This window comes from Rhopalosiphum padi, chromosome 2 (assembly GCF_020882245.1).
Source record: "Rhopalosiphum padi isolate XX-2018 chromosome 2, ASM2088224v1, whole genome shotgun sequence".
Classification (NCBI taxonomy): domain Eukaryota; kingdom Metazoa; phylum Arthropoda; class Insecta; order Hemiptera; family Aphididae; genus Rhopalosiphum; species Rhopalosiphum padi.
The window spans coordinates 21990799-22011170 of NC_083598.1; the positions used below are offsets into that span (position 1 = coordinate 21990799).

The following is a 20372-nucleotide window of genomic DNA, read 5'->3' on the forward strand; positions in this document are numbered from 1 at the left end:
TTTTTTTTTTGTGATTTACTTCATTGAATAAAAGGTACTTTGTGCAAAATTAGTAGGAAATGTCATAAAAAGTATTATCAGTTTTGAAATACAAAATAATGAAAGATGATAATTAATATATATAAATATTTAGTTGTTTATTTTATTAACATATTCGTAGGTGAAAACGTTTCTAAAATTATTTCAATTTTTTTTTTTTTTTTTGAAGGTCAAAGCATGCATAATATTGTTTTGAACACAATATTTTAATACATATTAATATATATATATATATTTTATTTTAAGTCGAAATATACAATCTATATCAGTAGACATAATAAGTATATATGATAGAAGAAAAAAAAATAACATGAATAATACAATTTGAATAAAGAAGCCACCAAATGATGACACTTTATAACTGGGCTTTCAAAAAGTTATAGATAGAATAGGTATTTTTTTTTTTTTAATTATTTTTTTATTATTGTAAAATATCTCTGCACCATTTGCGTTTTAAACGTCTGAAGGATACCTGGGATTGTGAGAGAGAAAAGGTTTTTGATTAAAGGGTTTGAGTGGGTGGAAAAACGGTTGTGGAATCTTTTAGCGTTTGGCTTCTTCGTGAATTGTTTGTAATTGCATGTCTGAGTGGAGAGTATGGTTTGAAATGTATGGAGGAGCAATAATTAGTTTTCTTAGGGAAATGTTTTAGAAGGATTGGATTTTATTTAAGTTAGATTTTTTAGACGCTCCCCAAAGCTGTATACAGTATGTCCAGATTGGTTTCACTAATGTTTTGTACATAAGTAGCTTGATATTAGGTGAGGTATGTTTATTAGATATAAGAGGTTTGAGGATGCGAAGACGATTGTTTAGAGATAGTCGTTTTTCCCTTATATGGTAAGTCCAAGTTAGTTTTTTATCGAGATTGAGACCAAGGTATTCGACTGAAGGGGAGGATAGAATTGGAACACCGTTGAGAGTTACCTCAGCAGAAGGGGCTTGAGTGCTTGACATATTAATATAAAATATAATTATTCAATAATGTGTAGCAAAAAAAAAAATCAAAATAATAAATAATGGACTTACGTCTATACAATACTTTTTTTTCTATCCATTTCATGCAGCATCCCATTTGGTCAGCAAAATTTTCATTTTTTATTTTCATACTAATACTACGTTATTTATCAACATATAAGACGGAAGACGTGCCCTTTGATTATATGATTATACCTATATTTTTGATGGACGTTACAATGTATTGTTTATCGGAACTCGGAATATGTTAGGTTTATCTGCAAAGTGTTTGTGAGGCAATGATTTATTCACTATCGTATCATATTTATTTCCAAATCTTATCATTGAGTAGATAACAATAAATGACGTTAAAATCCCTGTAGCAAACTTCATACATTTTTATCAAAACAAATTAAGATTATGCTTAAAAAAAATGTTGTTACTTACTATTGTTCGATTACGACAATTTAAAGTTTACTTTTTATGGGTTGGAACACATTTTAAATAAAAGCAATTATTGTTATTTACTGATTAAAAAAGTTGACTATATTATGTAAATTTTTATTTCTTGAAAATAATTTACTAATATTATAATTTTGCTCAAAAATGCTCCAATAAGACTTGCTTGTGAATTCCAACGTATTTTTTTTTTTTATAAAATACCGAATCACTTTAAATAATTAAATGTTTATTGTTAGACATACTACAATTTTACGGTTATAAAGTGGTTTTGAGTATTTTGATCTGCCGCTGAAAATTACAAGTGCATGGGCGTGTGTAAATGCGTTTATTTATTTTATGAGTGTTGCTACTTATCGTTAGGTATTACACACACTAATGATCATTTACTACTTGGACAAAGTCAATCTGAGCCCGTCTAACCCCAATTACGCGTTTGAATGGTCCAAAAAAGAACCCTGTTCCACCGTCAACTCCACATTGAGTTATCATAATTAAACTCGGTGCAGTCGTTTATATACTCCTATTTGCACCGAAAAGTTCAGACCACTGATTTTTCTTTACAAATCAGTATACACAATCACATGGATTTTGAAATCTCAACAACTAACTTATAAAAACATTTATAACTATTTGTACGACTTTCAATTAAAAACTACAGATTTTCATAGAACAAACGGGGTACAAACAATTTCCCTAAGTATTAAACTCTATACAGCTACGGTTGACGGGGACATGGATATCCAAAGAAGCCGACATGAATTCTCGTTTCGATATTGTAAGATTTTTTCTCGACAAGGTCGTTTATAATTTTAACGTTTCAATATTATTACGATGAAAAAAAAAAAGTCGGTTATGTCTTAGCGTATTTTACACCGAAAAAAATCAAGTGCATTCCGTAGAAACGCATAAGTATAGTGTCTTGACAATAAGGTCTTGCTGAATCGTATTTTACAGGTCTATGTCGAGTAATTTACTATTCACAAGACTTCCGATTCGCTATAAGAACGCGCAGGGCATGACGTGTTGTGTTTTGTTTCCAGTTGTTGCGGAAAAAAGCCAGATTTCTATTGGACGACAGTTTCGTGGACGGCCGGAGGAACGGATCGTCGGCGGAACCGCATCTATTCAGACGTTTGGGCGGCCGGTTTTCGGCTAACAAAAACCAGAACCATGTGACCGGGTAAGTGTGTGTGTGTGTGTGTGTGTGTGTGTGTGTGTGTATGTGTGTACTTGGACCGCATGCAATTTTAAATTTAAAACACATAATATTTTGTCGTAGTGTTGCACGATAATAATTATGAGCACGATTATTATTGTTAATACGTGCAGACATTTAAAATGGGCTGCGAAACATATATTATTATGTTTTTGTACTTATATCAATAGGACACATATACTATATAGGTACTAGTTTTATCTTCAATGGCGATTATTTTATCGTGAAACATATTTATTTTTTCCGTTAAATACTCACGTGCGCTGATATTTTTATAATATTTATTTATTTTTAATAATTTTAAGTCATTACAATTCGATGGATTTGAAAACAGTTTATTTATTTTTTTAATTTAATTATTTTAGCCATACATTTTTTGTATCACCATAATATATTGCTATTCGTTTTAATTTTGTTTCTAAAACTCAGATTTAACAAGAAAAATATTGTTTTGTGATATAAGTTTCACCCACTATTAATGTAATATAAATATATATATATATATATATATATATAGAGAGAGAGTCCAAGGGTCCGGGGTTACGATCAGCTCTCCTTGTTTCAGCACTAAACTTTCACAAAAATACCCGCACCCTACATCAGTTGATTGGTGGTCAGCCATATGTCTCCCGTCAGAATATCACCTCGGAGATTATGTAATAGAAGACCACCGTTTATCAGAGAATAAATTCCTCACTGTTACCGCATTAAGCCGGTTTAATATTATTGTCGGAGACCGTAAACCGCACTTAATTAGAAAAATAAAACCATTACCTACTATTTTGTTAGGGGATCGTCGAGGGTTGGCTGTTTCTGGATTATTTTTTGGCACAAATAATAGGCAGTGTATTTAGTGCTACCAACTTGTATTATCTATGAAATCGATATTTTAAAATTGTACTCAAGTGATTTAAATGACATGAGATAAATTATAATAAACATCTTGTCATTAAGACATTTTCAATTTATATAATTGTATTGTATTCGTATTTGCGAATGATATGAAATGTAAGTTAAGTAACTACTATATTTATGTACCCATCGCATTGAATGTTGCGTTAGTAATCACGAGTTTTATTCGAAAATATTTTTCCGTGTCTTACATCTGTTTCAAATAGTTGAATGTTCGTAAACCAATGATTTTGATCTTGATTTTTAATTTTTTTATTGTATAGTTTATATTAAATAAAAAAAAATATGAGCAAATATTTTCAATTACTCGTCATTTAAAACAAGTGTACATATAAATTATTTAAAATATATTTTATGATAACACAAATATAAAGATCACATTTTTAGAACAAAATAATAAAAATATATAGGCACCTACTAATTCTTTTAACAGTAAACAATAATTATATAAGAATAGTATTAATTTTAAAACCATTATAATTTAGTATTACCAGAAAATATTACTTATGAAAAATGTGACTTTGAATTAATATAAAAATTAAATTTCTAATGATACCTGGTATTCATAATTATAAGGCTAGGATTTATATACAATAAAAAAAAAATATTTTTAATTCTATCAAACATTAAATAGTTTTTATATAAAAATGAACTCAAATGACATGATTTAACTACCTATTTAAGTATTTTATTATCAGCTTTTAAATTAGTTGAAGAATAATCTTAAACTAATTTTAATAATTATTTAGATCTTTCACTTTGATCTTTAAAAATTTTTAGGAATCGTATACACAAATTAAGTAAATAAACTCATGAATAACAATACTATAGTCTACTCTCATATTAAGAAAAAACTAAACTTATAACTTAAGATTATCTAGATATTAAAATTTAGACGAATTGATTATATTATAATGCACAAATTAAAACGTTTATGTACTACTCCTCAAAAGTACCCTGGCTATAGTACAAGCAATTAAAAGCTGAATCAAGGCCATCCGTATAAATATCCTCGAATGGTGTCAGCAATAAATATTTCGTAAATCATAAATAGTAAATCCATGATTAAATAATTGAGTATTTATACAACGAATATAAAATTCATTTTCCAACATTTTTTTTTTCGAAATAACTTCAAATAATTTAAAATTTTTATTATTAATATTCAAAAACGTTAATCTTTTTTTATAATTAACATTTAGCGTTAAAATAATTAACTAGTTTAAATAGGTGCACATATATTTTATTGGCTCAATAATGACTCAATGAGTCACAATTGATGAAAAATATAGATACATAATATATTCTAACATATCGATTTAGTTACTGTTACCGCAACAGTAGCTAAATCGGCCTCTTAACGAGTTACACGCAATTTACTATAAAAACTGAGTTCGAAGAAAAACTTTTTTGCATTAGAAAAACTTACAGGCTGTTAGATTTCACGATCAGTATACAGAAGTAGTGGCAATAAAGGTCGATGCGGTTTTTTTCATGGCATTTTTAGTAATTTTTTTTTACTAGAAAACCACGTATAACAATAATACGCACTCGTTTTAGTGTTTAATGCGTGAGTTTTGTTTTTATGTAGATTATTATTATTATAAAAATTATTACAATAATTTATTATATGTATAAATATATGTATACATAAATATATATATATATACAAAGAAAATAATCGTAGGTTGCTCATTTTACAAATTATATTATTTTTAATAAAACAAATAAATTATTAATTAAATGATAACATTAATAATAAATTAAAATGGTTTTTTTTTCGTGGTTCTTCTTATAATATATTGAATATTTACATTGATAAACCACACTTAGGATATAAGAAGCTATATTTTTAATACTTTCAAAAGAAAACTGAAATTGGGTTAATTAATTTTAGAAATAATTATTGTATGACCGATGTGAAACTTGTTCATATTTTATCAAAACATTCAGCATAGACATCTGTAGTAATTACTATACCTACTGATTAAACTCATAATAAACACATGCATGAACATATACAAATCGATAATTCGATAATAATAAATTTTAAACTACCTAATTAATTGTGAAGTATTTATTTGCGTTAAGTAAACATAATAATATCGTGAATCAATTTCGTTTTGTATTTACAGAAATATAGTGATAGAATCATTATACTTGTTGAAACTACTAATTTTACTAGATTATTCATTTAAAGGCGAAAACACGATTTTTCGAAAAGTATTAAAGTTTTTTTTTACGTACCTACATTGAAGTCATTATATATAATATAATATATTATATGAGTCGTTATAAATTAAGGTTTTTGAAAAAAAAAACATTATTTTTAATCATTTTTTAAGCCGTTTTACTTTTTTGAAAGATCACATGCATGAAATTTATAGTACAAAGACAAATATTTTTCGAACTATTTTGATATTTTGTTAAAATTGAATCATTAACAAGCAGTTTATGAGGTTTACTATAGGATACACCTTGAAATCCAAATTTGTTTATTGATTCGCTTAACTTAAAATTTTATTTTTATATTTATATACATAATTTTATTTTATTAAACATTTGTTGGAATATTAAATCAGTATTTTTTTTTGTAATAATTTTATTTAAAATTATACAAAAAAAAAGAAGCATATTATCTAAAAAGTTAACACTTTCTAGAATATATGTATACCTAAAAAAAATACCTTGTTGGTATATTATAATAGAATGATATTGCAAATATATTAATGTTTTAATCAATTTTATAATTTCATGCAACAGTTCTATAATGTAAAAAAATAAAATATTTTTTTATATGACCTTCAATTAAGACTAAAGTAAAAAGCTGGTGCAGGTAAAAATTTTTTTTAAACAAAAAATAAAATAAATAGTAAGTTATTAGTTTAAAGTATGTTTTGCTGACACATAAACTATGGTTTAAATAAACTGTACAGTAACTGTTAGAATTGTTGTATAAAATTAAATTTTAGACTTTTTTATTCGATTTACAACCATTAGGTTGGCTTGACGACAATAAGTCTGTTAAATATTTTTTCAACCGTTTAGAGTGGTATGGACTATGGAAGGTTATACTTTTCAGCGTGGAATAGTTTCCCGTTGTCTTTTGCACAGAATGAATATAAATAGTTCTAAATGTGTTCAAGTCGTACTGAACAATATTATATAACTTCATATTTAATGTATTCTGCTTATGTAATGTTTATCGTGATCTTTCAGAAATGTATATGTATTATATATAAATCATTTAATTACGTTCGTGTTTTGAACAACTTGTTATTATAGATGTCAAATATATTTTTTCAATTGTCTGTACATATATAATAACTGAATATATTTTTGTTTTTATCGCATATAAGTTGTAATTAGTTTATTGTTATGATAATATTTTTTTCGTTTTAAATATGTTTCAAAATTTTATATCTTAAGTATTTAGTTATTTATTTAATTAATTAAAAAAAAAAAAAAAATGATCATTCTATTTAAAAGCTAATTTGGTAGTCCAACCAAATTAGTAATTTTGTTGTTAATTTTTGTAATTAATTTATAATTACAAAATGAAATAAAATGAAACCCTACTAGAACAAAATTTATTCAGTAACTGATAACCGATAAGTCCATTACAGCATATTTTTTTTCATTAGAAAATTTCGTTTTTTGTATTTGCTATACTTAAAATGTCTTTTATTTCTTTTTTATTTTAGCATATTCTAAGGTTGAATATACTTATTTCACTCATAACAGTTTGATTCAACCAATATTTTCATGGGATCCCCTATAGAACTTTACTCCGCTTATCTATATTTTAAATACTTATGACTAATTAACAACTCATTAGAAATTCGATTTGTATGAATCTAAATAATCCTAAAAATATCCCGCTTTAGAATATGAAAAAAACTTATACAGTCATTAATGTAAATAAAAAATTAAAATTAAAAAAAAAAATGTTTTAAAAATTTTAATGACACAAAATTATGTAAAAAAGATATTTCATATAAGTTAAAACTTTGTAAAATTATAGAATGTATAGAATAAAATATTACAAAAACATTCCTACATCTCATAATCGCTTTTTATAAATTTCTTGAAAATCACATGATTTGTACATTATTATTATTTTATAATGCACACCAAATCGTTTATCGTTTAATTTAATGGTCATGATACATAACTTATTAGATTCAATTTTGAAATATTAAATTATTTAGTTTCTATTTTTTATGGACAATAATACACTTTAGAAAAACATTATTACAATAAATTGTTATATTTAGTAATAAATATTATAAAAAATAAATTAAAAATTAAAATTTTTGTTTATATAATACAAGTTTATGTTATTGTGTATAATATAATATTAGATATTATATTAAAATCATTGATGTGTAGATTCCCCTAACAAAAAGGTAGTTAGGTACACTTTAATTTTTATGACACTCCTGGTGGGCGGAATTAATTTATCACGGTGCGAAAGGAGTTGGTAACAGTTTGTTATCAAGTATTTATAATTTATGAATAACTTTTACTCACTTTAAACCATTATATTTGAATAATGATATTATGTATGTACCTAAGTATAAAAATAAAATTCCAAGAAAGTGTTAGATATATATCGTATTTGAGAACATTGTATAGTGACTAGGAAAAAATCAAATTATTACGTTTTATATTATTAAAAACGTTTTTATTTTTAAATATTGAATGCTTAGTATTTATCAATACAAAATAGTATGGAAAATTACATACTACCAGAAAATAACTTAGTAGATCATATAATAGTAACCAAAAACTATTAAACGATTTAGTTTATTATTATATTATAAAACTAATTTAAACGTATATTTAGCGGTTCAATAATATTTATACAAACAACAATAACATAACAAATTCTAGAAATAAAAATTAACATATTAGAACAAAACGAAAGAGAGTATCAAGTGGAAATAAGTAGTGTAAAAAAGGAATATAACGAAAATCTCGAAACAATTATAGTTAATGACATTGCTGGAATTATAGAGGTCTAATTTAATCTTTTTAATAGTGAAAATGTATACCGAAAATTATCAAATCTTAACTTGGAAGCACCTCAAAAAGTCGTAGAATTTTCTTCAAAAAAATTTTGACGAATTTTGCATAATGTTAGATAATCAAAAACTTATTTCTGATATAATTATTTTAACAGAAGCTTGGCTAGGTTTACCTAATCCTAAATAACAATAAATTCCAAATTCCAAATTATACTATGTTCAAGACTACAAAATACATAAACCTAAACGATGAAATAATTGCTTTTATAAATAATTCAATCATAAATACACAAGTAACTGACTTAACACTAATTTTATGTCTAGTCTCGAAATTAATTGTTAAAAGGTGAAATTCAAACTTTACAGACCTCTCCAAATTGGTATTAATTTTTTTAGATGAATTCAAACAAACCATTCTACATAAAACCAGAGCTAAAAAAAGTAACTACACAATAACAAAAGGCAATCAACAATGGTATATATAGTAATAACTATCTCAATTTAATAAACGAATTTAAAAACTGCAAATTTCAAATACATTGAAAGATATATCGAACTGCTTTAACAAGTATTTTAAAAATGCTGCATAAAACATGTAATAACGAAATAAAATATACAATAAAAATCATACATATCATAGTATATTATACAGATACTAAACAACTGACCAAAAATACTGCATACTACAAACATTTCTTTTAATACATTTAACTTAATTAATTATGAAGAAATTATAAATGCAATAAATTCTTTAAAATATGATTTTTTTTCCTGGATTAGATGAAATTTCGGTAAAGATGCTTAAATTAAATATAAATTCATTGATTAAACCATTATCACACATTTTTAATTTAATTTTAGCAACATTTATTATTCCAAAATAATTTAAAATCTCAGTAATATCATCTATACACAAAAAAGGTGAGAAATCTAATATCAAAAATTATCGACAATCTCACATACCTAAAATATTGACAAATCTTTTGAAAAAAATATTAAAAAAGAACTAGTATATTACTTTGAATGTAATAATCTACTAGTATGTGACTAATTCGGCTTTAGACCTGATAAAAGTGCTGAACAATCAATTGCCACAGTATCAAGCTACATTTATAATTTCTCTAAAAAAAAAAAAAATGTCTAATTGTTTACTTAGATCTAGAAAAAGCATTTGATACTATATATTATAAAATATTACTACATTTGGTATCAATGGTACTTACAACTTATTAAGTTAATATTTAAAAAATAGAAAACAAAACGTTCGAATAAACAACGAATTAAGTGAAGAAACTTCAACAATGTGTGGTGTACTTCAAGGAGCAACTCTATCTCCCACACTGTTTAATATGCATATAAACTAAATTAATTACTAAAATACACATGGAAAAATAGTTTGCTATGCAGATGATACAATACTTTTCGTTTAAGGCCAGTCCTGGGATGAAGAATTTGCTAGTGTACATTTCGACTTGAGTAAAAACCAAAAGTGGTTATAAGAATATAAGTTATTTTTTAAACTTAAAAAACATACATAATACCTCATTTTATAGTTAATTCGAATCAACCAAATAAAACAAGTATTGTGTATACACGAGAATGAGTGTTTAAATCAAAAATTATGTACAAACCAAATCTTCGTAAGAATAGTTTAAAACTGTAAATATTTAGATATAATAATGTGTTATAATCTTAAATGGAATGAAACATAAAATTTGTAAAAATAATGTAAGCATTTAAAAATTTAACAGATACCCTATAGTTAAAGAAAATTAAAATAGGGAATCAAGCACTAATAGAATCCATAATTAATTATGGTATTTCTATATGGGTAGATACTATGAAACAACTATTAATCCATTAAAAAAAAATACTAAATTAAATACTAAAAATTATTCTAAAAAAAAACTCGAGATACCACACAAAATTCTTATACAATGATATGAATGTATTACCAGTAAAAAAATTATTTTATAAAGCTTCAGTAATTTTTATAATTAAAAATAACCTAACTTTTAAAACTGAACACGAACATTATGTTGTTATATAACGAGTATTATACTCGACAAATATCTAATATCAAAGTACCAACTATGAGTACAACTAATTAACACAATCCACATATTTTATAAAGCAGTCCAAAAATTAACGATTTATTATCGTTAGAAATATTAAACATAACAACTCATTTAAGATTCTTGAAAAAAAGATATACTGACTACTACATGAACAAATTATAGACAGATTTATAACAAATGTATAGGATTATTGTATTATTTACTTATATTAGTTAGATTATTTTATTAATTATTGATAAAATAATATAGTATTATAAATATTTTATTATTTGACTAGACGAGTTTTTACACAATACTAAATAATACTATTATATTATATAAACAAAGAAAAAATATGTATTTATTTATATTGATATTTTAATTATGTGAGAAACGTTTATTGCAAATTATAATCTTTTAATTTTATAATAAGTAGTTAATGAATTTATATTTCAAATTGTGAACTCATGAGCCCCCACACGAACATGTTCAGTGAGGCCCATTATCTTATTGAAGAATAAATAAAAACTAAAAAATTAAATTAAAATAGATAAGAAAGCAACAAAACTATGATTATAAAATAACAGTGTGATGTGGTAGTCATAATATCGTATCCAAGACTATAATATTAAATTAACTGAGTTATTAATAAATAATATTTTTTTGTAAAGACATATTATTTTATTTTACTGGGTATTTCCTATTTGAACATTTTTTAAACATTTAGAAATATTTAAACTGTTATATAATTATATGCAAAAGTCACGAAATTATTTTAAAATAAAATATTATTTAAACCTGTCATTGTTTTAACATATGGTTAGAGAATGGATTGTTTTGACAAATACCTACTATGTAAATTAAACATCATAAAACACCCAAAATAGATTTTATTATTTCCAAAAAATTACCACTGTCAATTACTATACTGAATTTTAAATGATATTCATAAGAAAAAAAATATTTGTGATAACCCGATGCTTGTGTAGGCTGTGTAAGGTTTCATATTTTAAAACGAGTAAAAATTTTGTATACATTATTTATTTGTTTATCGTTCGTGATTAGTTTTGAAATTAAAGGATAACAAAAAAACGTGTACAAATTATATTTAAATCTTCTTAGAAATTCCCGGTAGGAAAAAATTAAAAATAAAATTAAAAATGATGAATATATTTTATAATAATATTAAGTATTAACGACACGCATAATTTATAGTTTTGAAGTGTCGACGAAAACTACAAAAACATTTTTTTATATAAATGAATAACACTTTATTTACCTGCACTGCCATCATTTTATTTTAGTTAAACTTTTTTATAAGCTGTTTTTTTTCGTATTAATTTACCTTTTTAATTCGATTTTATCTAGTAACGGTTAGCATTTTTTTTAAAACGGATTTCCACGGTTTTACGTTTACTCTTATGGTTAATTATTAATTATCACCCATTGGTTATAGTTCACAGACTTTAATCTGCACAATGAGAATATGTCAAAGATAACTTTTAAGTGATAGATATTATAATATTATTATACAATGTTGTTATACTTTACTTATTATACTTAAGTCTAAACAAACTAGTAACTATTCACATTATACGAAGTTATTTTATCATCTGAAGGAAAACTTTAAGTATCAGAAAATTCAAATATTTGAATGAATATTGATACCATATATTATAATAGTAATTTGTTAAAGTTTAATATATTAATTTAACCACCCTATTAAACTGAGAATTCGATTATTCCCTATGGCATGTAGTTATGAAGAAAAAACTCGTTTTATTTCAGATACGTTTTTTTTCTGATCAGATAATTTTAGATCCTGAAGGAAAAGATGATGTATTATTGGTTACAATGATGTGGCTTTGTTGTGTTTTTATCACGTTTTGAAGCAATAAACGTCCTTCAAATTTCAAATTTTAGGTTCCTTTCAAATTGAAAATTAAATGCTATTGGTCTTTTGTGGAGGAAGGGAAGTAAAAAGTAGAAATCCCCATTACTTTCAAACATGGAAATATTTAAGCAACACACTGGTTTTCGAAAAATAATATTTTTAAATATTTAGTTTTAGTTAAAAAAAATAATATTCAAAGAGATTTGAAAGTTTTTCCATGCGTATTTTATAAATATTTTCTATGCACAGAATAATTTCCAAAAGAAATAGACAAATTTTAAGCTATTTATACAGTGGTCCTATCACCGTTCTACGTTGTATAATATATATGTATACACGGATCGTCATCGATATTAATAAATAACACAAGATATATTTTATATTTTTAGTAAATAAAATGCAATGTATTATAATAGAGCTACGCTTAGTTACTATTAATGATATCATCGAAAATATTGAAGCGCTCACACGGCGTATCTAGTGTAGCTAATAGTCGCTATTTGCACGTAACGATATATTATTTAATTCAAATTTAATACATCTATCACAGTGATTTATTCATTGACAAGGTACAACCAACATTTACTGTACAGCAGAGTGAGTTCCTCGGTTTTTTTTTTTATTTACAGTTTATGAACAATCGCGGCGGCGTGCAAAGATAAATAGGAAATCACTACATACACCAATACAACTAACGACAGTGTATGTATTTTCCTGATATCCGTTGTCAATCAATGCTCGAATGATTCACGCGATCATTTAGAAGTGCCAGGAGTATTACGTTTTCCGGTTTAAGTTGATTATATGTTCTAGCGCTAAGACCAACTACCCTATTCATCAGCATAAGCACGACAGGTGCGCGTCTCATTTATAACAAACTTGTAAAATTATTATTGTTTGACATTGTTTTTCATTTATTTTAAAAACGTTGGACGAAGATACTGTGGTTTTCGTATTTAAAATATACTAATGACGGTATAATTACTATAGTGAATAAAAATAACCCACTCGGCTTATACTTCCGATTGCATTTTTATTTAGTTTGATTGTGAGTTATTACGTTTTGTTAATTTAACTTTGTTGATATTATATTTCAAGTATTTCAGTCTTAACGTTTATTGTGAAAGGATTTATATTTTATAGTTAAAATACAGTTTTATAAGTTTGTATAGGAGGGCTGACCCTTGCAGTTAATAATTAGCGAAAGTTTCATGGTAAATAAATATATTCTTAAGGTTTTTTTGAAGGAAATTTCCATTTATTCTGTTAAATAAACATAATATTTCAAATAAGAATGGTCATTAGTCAAATACTCTAAACAATATGTATATGTTAGGCACCTACTTCTTATTTGAATTTGAATACAGTTCTTGTTTAAAAAGGTACTATAAATATACTGTTTCTATTCTGATTTGGTCTATTAATGTCCAGTTTCAAAACAATGTCGCTTAAAAATTATTGTAAGAACAAAGTAATGATAAGACGAAACTAAAATACAATAGACATACAAAAACAAGTTTGTGAATTGTATGACCCAAAAACTCACAAACACGTATGTAATTTAAAATGTATTGCAACTTTAGCTGTTCTAGTGATAAATGGTAATGGCTTTTCCACATACAGTGATAATCTGTTATCCCAAGAACAAATTATTTTTAGTTATATTTATTGTATAATATATTATTTTTTTTTTTAATTAAATAGTTCCAGGAAAAATAAAATAGGCCATTTTAAATGTTTGTAAAAGAAACACAAGCAATTATATCACAATATGAAATATACGTACAGATAAAGAAACAATGTCCGTTGTTGAAGGTTTCAATTTTGGTTCTATCTTATTTTGTTAATTAACATATTTAAATGGTACCATGCAATCTTTTAATTTATAAGAAAATTAAAAACTTTTTGTAATTGATATGGATAACATTTTTGTTTTTCCAGTATAATAAAACATAGTCGTACCCAAAAATGTAAATAAAAAAACTGTAATACATACCTAGTAATTATACAATAATTGAATAGTACCCTATTTTTAACAACATCCTGAATATTTTGAAGTTTTTTAACTGAAATCAGCTAGATCATAATACATTATTATGTATAAAAATAGTTAAAATTTTTCATTAGTATTTACGTGTAAAATATTCAAAATTTCCAATAATATTAATTATAGTAATTCAAAAACTAAAGGTTAGTGACAATTTTTTTTTTTTTGTATCAATACTTAAAGACCCTCGTGGAATAACATTTTCGGAGTAGATTCAATAACATGTATTCAACTCACAAATATATTTTCTGGAAACCTATAAGAAAATTTAAAAATATATTTTCCATACAACCACTTGTGTTATACTTTTGTATTTTGATTAAATAGAAATTCTTTTAAAAAACACCTTCTGACTTCTAGATGAAAACAGTGGTGTGAACCAAATATCTAGGTAAATTTATCGATCTACTCAGTATTTTATATCATTAAATTTGGGTTAATGTTTTTAACCAATAAAGATTTTTTAAAAAAGACGTTTCTTACTTTGTAATATTTATTTAAATTAATTGTTTTTTAAACTTATAATATATGGAAATAGCTTAAAAACTTTTCTTAACTCTTATTTTACTATTCTTTTTAAAATTTACATTATCGTAATTTGGTTTAAACTGTTTTAAAAAAATATTATGACATGAAAAAAAAATACTATTACCTACTTTATAATATAATGTACTTACACACATACATTTTATGTTTTCATAAGTAAAATATATTATATTAAATTTTAAAAAAGGTTGGCTAGTGATACTTCTTTGCTGTACTTTATATGTCGAGTGGAATACCTACTATTATGAATGTTAAATTAGAATTCAATGATATATCATTGTAAATGAAAAACGATTCTGTGCGGAAACGGTCTATCAGCCTATATTATTATTAAGTATATTTCATGACATACTTTTTTTTTATGTAATAAATAAATTTATATTTATACCCTATTATTATATTATTGTTATTCAGTTTTGAGTCAATACTTTACCATAAAAAAGTGTCAATAAGTTCTTGTATAAATAGGTAGGTAATATCTCAAAATGCATTTTTTTTATTCCTTTTAACAATTAATTATATACATAACATCATTAAGGTAACCATAGTTACAAGATAATTATTTTAATAATAATATTGGATTTGCGTAATAATTTCCGTTTTTATTAATGTTTTTTTTTTGTTTTTTCCAATTATAAAAAAAAGTACTGGGGATTTTTAATTTTGTTATCTTTTAAGTACAAAGTAAAACCAATTTGCTTAGTAGGTACTACATATTATTGTATTTAATGTCTTATCTTTAATAATTGTTTATAAGTTTTCACCTAATAATATAACTATTCAATAATAACACTATTATAATAACGTTATGATTGTACCAATAAATGCTTAATAAATTATATCGGTTGGGTGTTATAGTTTTTGATAACGATTATAAGTTCAACTACTGAAAGTTCTTAAATGTGTGTTGTAATTTTTGCTTTTCATTTTATAACGCCAGGAGTACTTAACTTGTATTATTTACGTATATGAACTATATATTGCTTGCTTTTTGTCTAGACACTGTTTTGAGGGTGATAAATGTTCTCTAATTCTTTCACGTAGCAAGTCCATTAATCGAAAATTAGATGTAGATTGTACTTCGAGTTTTTAAAAACGGCAAAACTCCCATTATTTTTCGAAACAACCGACAGTTTTATCGGTTGGCGTTTCCGGTCCTCGCGGTACACCGAGTACGCGGTTCACTGGCAGGATCCTTTTCCACATACTCACGTACAAAACTTTAAAGCGTTATTGGCAACAAGTTAAACGTATTCGCAGCTCAAAATATAAATCGTTTAACGATTGTGTGTGTATCCATCTAATAACATCATTAGAGACACATTATATCAGTGGAATGAAAAAAAAATAAAAATAAAATCGCTATCCGCAAAATTGTTTATCAGGAAGGTTGGGTTGGGTGCTTAGCAGATCGGGTTATTAACGAATCACTGCGATACGTATATGATACACAGCGAAAAAAACATTTTACCATCGTAGGACTTCTGGTGTGTGGCTGATTTAAATGTTAACGCAGTAACTCATAAATTACTACACACGCTTGCATTCGTTCACTTTAATGGTTTTTTTTTTTTTGCACACCTAAAACATAGTTGTACGATTTTAATTTCGATCATTCAGCGATGTGTATAAAATCCGAAAATACAATTTTAGTTTTGGTCGTTCCTCGGGGAACTTGTAAGCGTTGACGGTTAGATGCACCAAAACTTGTACGTGTCTTCACATAAAATGCCATCCGTTAATCAAAAAGTTTCAATTCTTTTTCCTGTCTTGTTTGTTTTTAAAAATCCACGGTTTCACATTCAATCAGAGGAAGTGATATTCCCTAGATAATTTACTTTAGAGTAAAATTCAACCCGTCACCATTATAAATGTGTATTCTTTAAAACGTACACGTATACAGTATTTTAATTCAAAATCCGTCGGAGGTATTCCAACCATAAACGGCCAATTTTAATTTTAATTCCGAGTTAACGCGAAATTGTCAATAAAAAAAATCAACTAAAGTTAGAAGGTACCGATCTAATTTTCAATAAATATTTAAACTTAAGGTTTTATAAATTCACAGTAAATTTGAAAATAACAATCAATCTTCTACGCGTATAATAATGTATACGTATGCATATATTAATTATCGTATGTTAATTTTTGAACCGAATGGGCAGACAGTACACATGAAGTATAATATGCATTTCTTACGTCGTTATACACGTGTCTGAATATTGTTTTGACATAGTATAGTAAATTGAGACCTTAGCTAAAATATAATCTATAGTCTTCTATAATAATTGTATAACCACTAACAATATCATAACTCATAAATTTATAATAAAATACCGGATTGATCACTTTGTCAGTGATATATTGTATTATGATCAATGATATCATGAATAAGTTTTAATTATGAGTATATTATTTTTAAATTGTAATTATTAATCATTGTTAATTTTATTGTCTTCGAGTTGATTTTTAACCGGCCATGAAATAATTAATATTAAAATTTAAGTAAAACATTTTCTAAATTATAGAAAAACCAGACAATTATTTGCATTCTGTACGATTGCGAAACAGAATATATTTTTTTTATTCAATAGGTATTTATTTTTTCACGCTAATATTTTCTATAGTAATTTTTTATTATATTTAAGCACTGCGATATGAGTTTTAATTTTAAAATATAAAGTATATTTTCTTTTTGGAGGGCACACAATAATGTAACTTTTTGAAAATTTATAAACTATTTATCGATATTAGTAGGTAATAGGCTTGTATTATTACATAATAAGGTAGACATATCAATGTAAGATAATTTCCATACAGTAATATTGTTTTACATATCTGGAAATTAATACGAATCAAAGTCGGATAAATTAAAAATTAATGGTATTTTTTTTACCCTCATGTAATTTTTTTTTTAAAAGTTGATAAATTAAAATGGTTGTAAAATATCTGTTTAGTAGAAAAATGATGAGTAATGACCAATAGGTATTCTTCCAAATACACGTGAGCTTACGTTTTATTTTCAAAAAATGTTTTATGATTACTTTTATTTGAGAAAAGGATATCTACAGCTTTTTTCTTTATTCAATTTTATTTTTAATGAATTGTTTAAATTTTTTTTTAAATATCTCAACATATTTTCTCGGTCCATTAGAAAGTTTTGCAAAATATTCAAATATTCAATAAATAAGTCGAAGTTATTGATCGTATGAAATTAAAATTTAGATAATATGTAATTTAAATAAAATGACGCAGAGTGATATACATTTTATATAAAGACCTATACATGACAAATGAAGGACGTCAAGAATATATCCCGTTTTTTTATAAAACTAAATAGCAAGCAATTTTTCAAAATAGGTACAATAAATTAATTCATTTTTCTTAGGATGGTGTTTTTTTTTTAGTAAAATGTCAATTAATTTCAGACTGTAAACAGTATAAACCATATTTATTAGTTATTACTAAAGAATATAAAATAAAAATATAGTTTGGTAGGTAATGTACAAAGGTAGTATTTGTTTTCCAACTGGATAAATAAGTACATAAATTACTAAAACCTCCTCGTTAATTGATATACATATTTAGTCGTAACAATATTATTAATCTTTAAAGACGTTTAATTAAACTTTTTTTACTAAAATATGTGTTATTTTCTATCAAGGGCACTAATAAAATATACACCATAGTATAAATAACTAAAAACCACGGCTGTTTGCTAGTCTTACACATATTTCATAATAAATTTGATTTGTTTGAATTATGACCACGTATTTTATTACTTTTACTTAAGATTTTTCTTTGGAAAAACTGTTATATTTCCAATTTGTAATCATTTGAATTTATTGAAATCAATTTAACATTTTAAAAACGAAAAAATGGAGATCGACTTTTAATAAATATTGAATAAGAAAATAACTAATTTAAATAAAAGTGACAGTAACATATTAGGTTAAAATTAGGCTTCATAAAACTAAATGTTTTTTTTGTTATGCGAAGAAAATAATATTTTTATGATTTATTTTTTTGATAATGTTAAGATAAAAATATAAGTATTTATAAAATTTTGTATTAAAATCAATAATTTACTTTATACTAAGTTCAAGTTATTATTATTATTTTTTTATTTAATATATTATTAATATAAAAAAAAATACGGTTGTTATACATGAAACATTAAACATATATAAGTAAATGTGTATTTTTTAAATTATTTATTTAAATATATAACATATTAAAATTCTATACTTCAAATAATCTTACCTTTCTGGCATATAACTGATATTTTACTGCGAAAAAACCTTTGCATTTAACAAACATATCCTTATTGTATGTGTAAAAATTCACAAAGGGTTAGTAACCACTTAAGTTTCTTTAGTCAGTAGTCACGCCTATAAAAAAATTTCAAGTTACTCACTTAGACGCCTGAAAAGGAACTGGCACAGCGACCGTTTTCAGCTTCAAATTAGCACCTTCCCCTCTCCTATTTCGTTTGATTGTGACTTTATATATGATATAATTTTTTGTTGGATTACTCTTAATCATAGATTTATGTTATAAATAAATACGCTTTGCATGATAAAAAATAAAAAATACACAAAATAAGAACCACTTAACCGTAGGTACGTAATACGTATAGCATTGATTTTCAAAATTAATGGAACTATACCTATTAAAGTTGTTCGAAATGTATAAATAACTATAATATTATTCTTTATTCCTTTGAAATAGTTCAAAAGTTGATTAAAAAATGAAACATATTTTTTCATTATACGACCATATATCTTATCACGCCAATTATAATTTATCATGAAAAGCCAATCTAATTGTGTCACTACCACTTTATTAATTGTCACCACCTTATTAAATGGCGATTGTTTATTAATATGAATCGATTAAATTAAGATCAATTAATGTTTTAGTATCATAATAAAAACTAATATTGCGGTTTCTACCATTTTAAGAAGAAAAAAAAATAATAATAATAATAGAAATATTAACCATTGATTAACGTAAAATTAAAACATACATTTTTCGCGGCCATAAGTCGTAACGGAAAAATCGTAATGCCCATTTCTATTTTGATGAGATTAAAAAAATACATATGTATAATAATATGTCTATTCTCTTGTACGCGAATCGTTCGACCACCTCACAGCGTACAGTTAATATTGGTTTCACGTAAAAATTAGATTTGTATAATGTTTATTAC

At 24.9% G+C, this 20372-nt stretch overlaps 1 protein-coding gene across 2 annotated transcripts in view; it reads left to right on the forward strand.

The window, feature by feature from the left end:
- LOC132921600 (5-hydroxytryptamine receptor 2A) overlaps window positions 1–20372 on the forward strand; it is a 93339-nt gene that overhangs the window by 62439 nt on the left and 10528 nt on the right. For both annotated transcript variants that reach the window (XM_060984707.1, XM_060984706.1), the window contains exon 5: window positions 2499–2638. In XM_060984707.1, the coding sequence (XP_060840690.1) occupies window positions 2499–2638 (140 nt within the window). The remainder of the gene's footprint in view (window positions 1–2498; window positions 2639–20372) is intronic.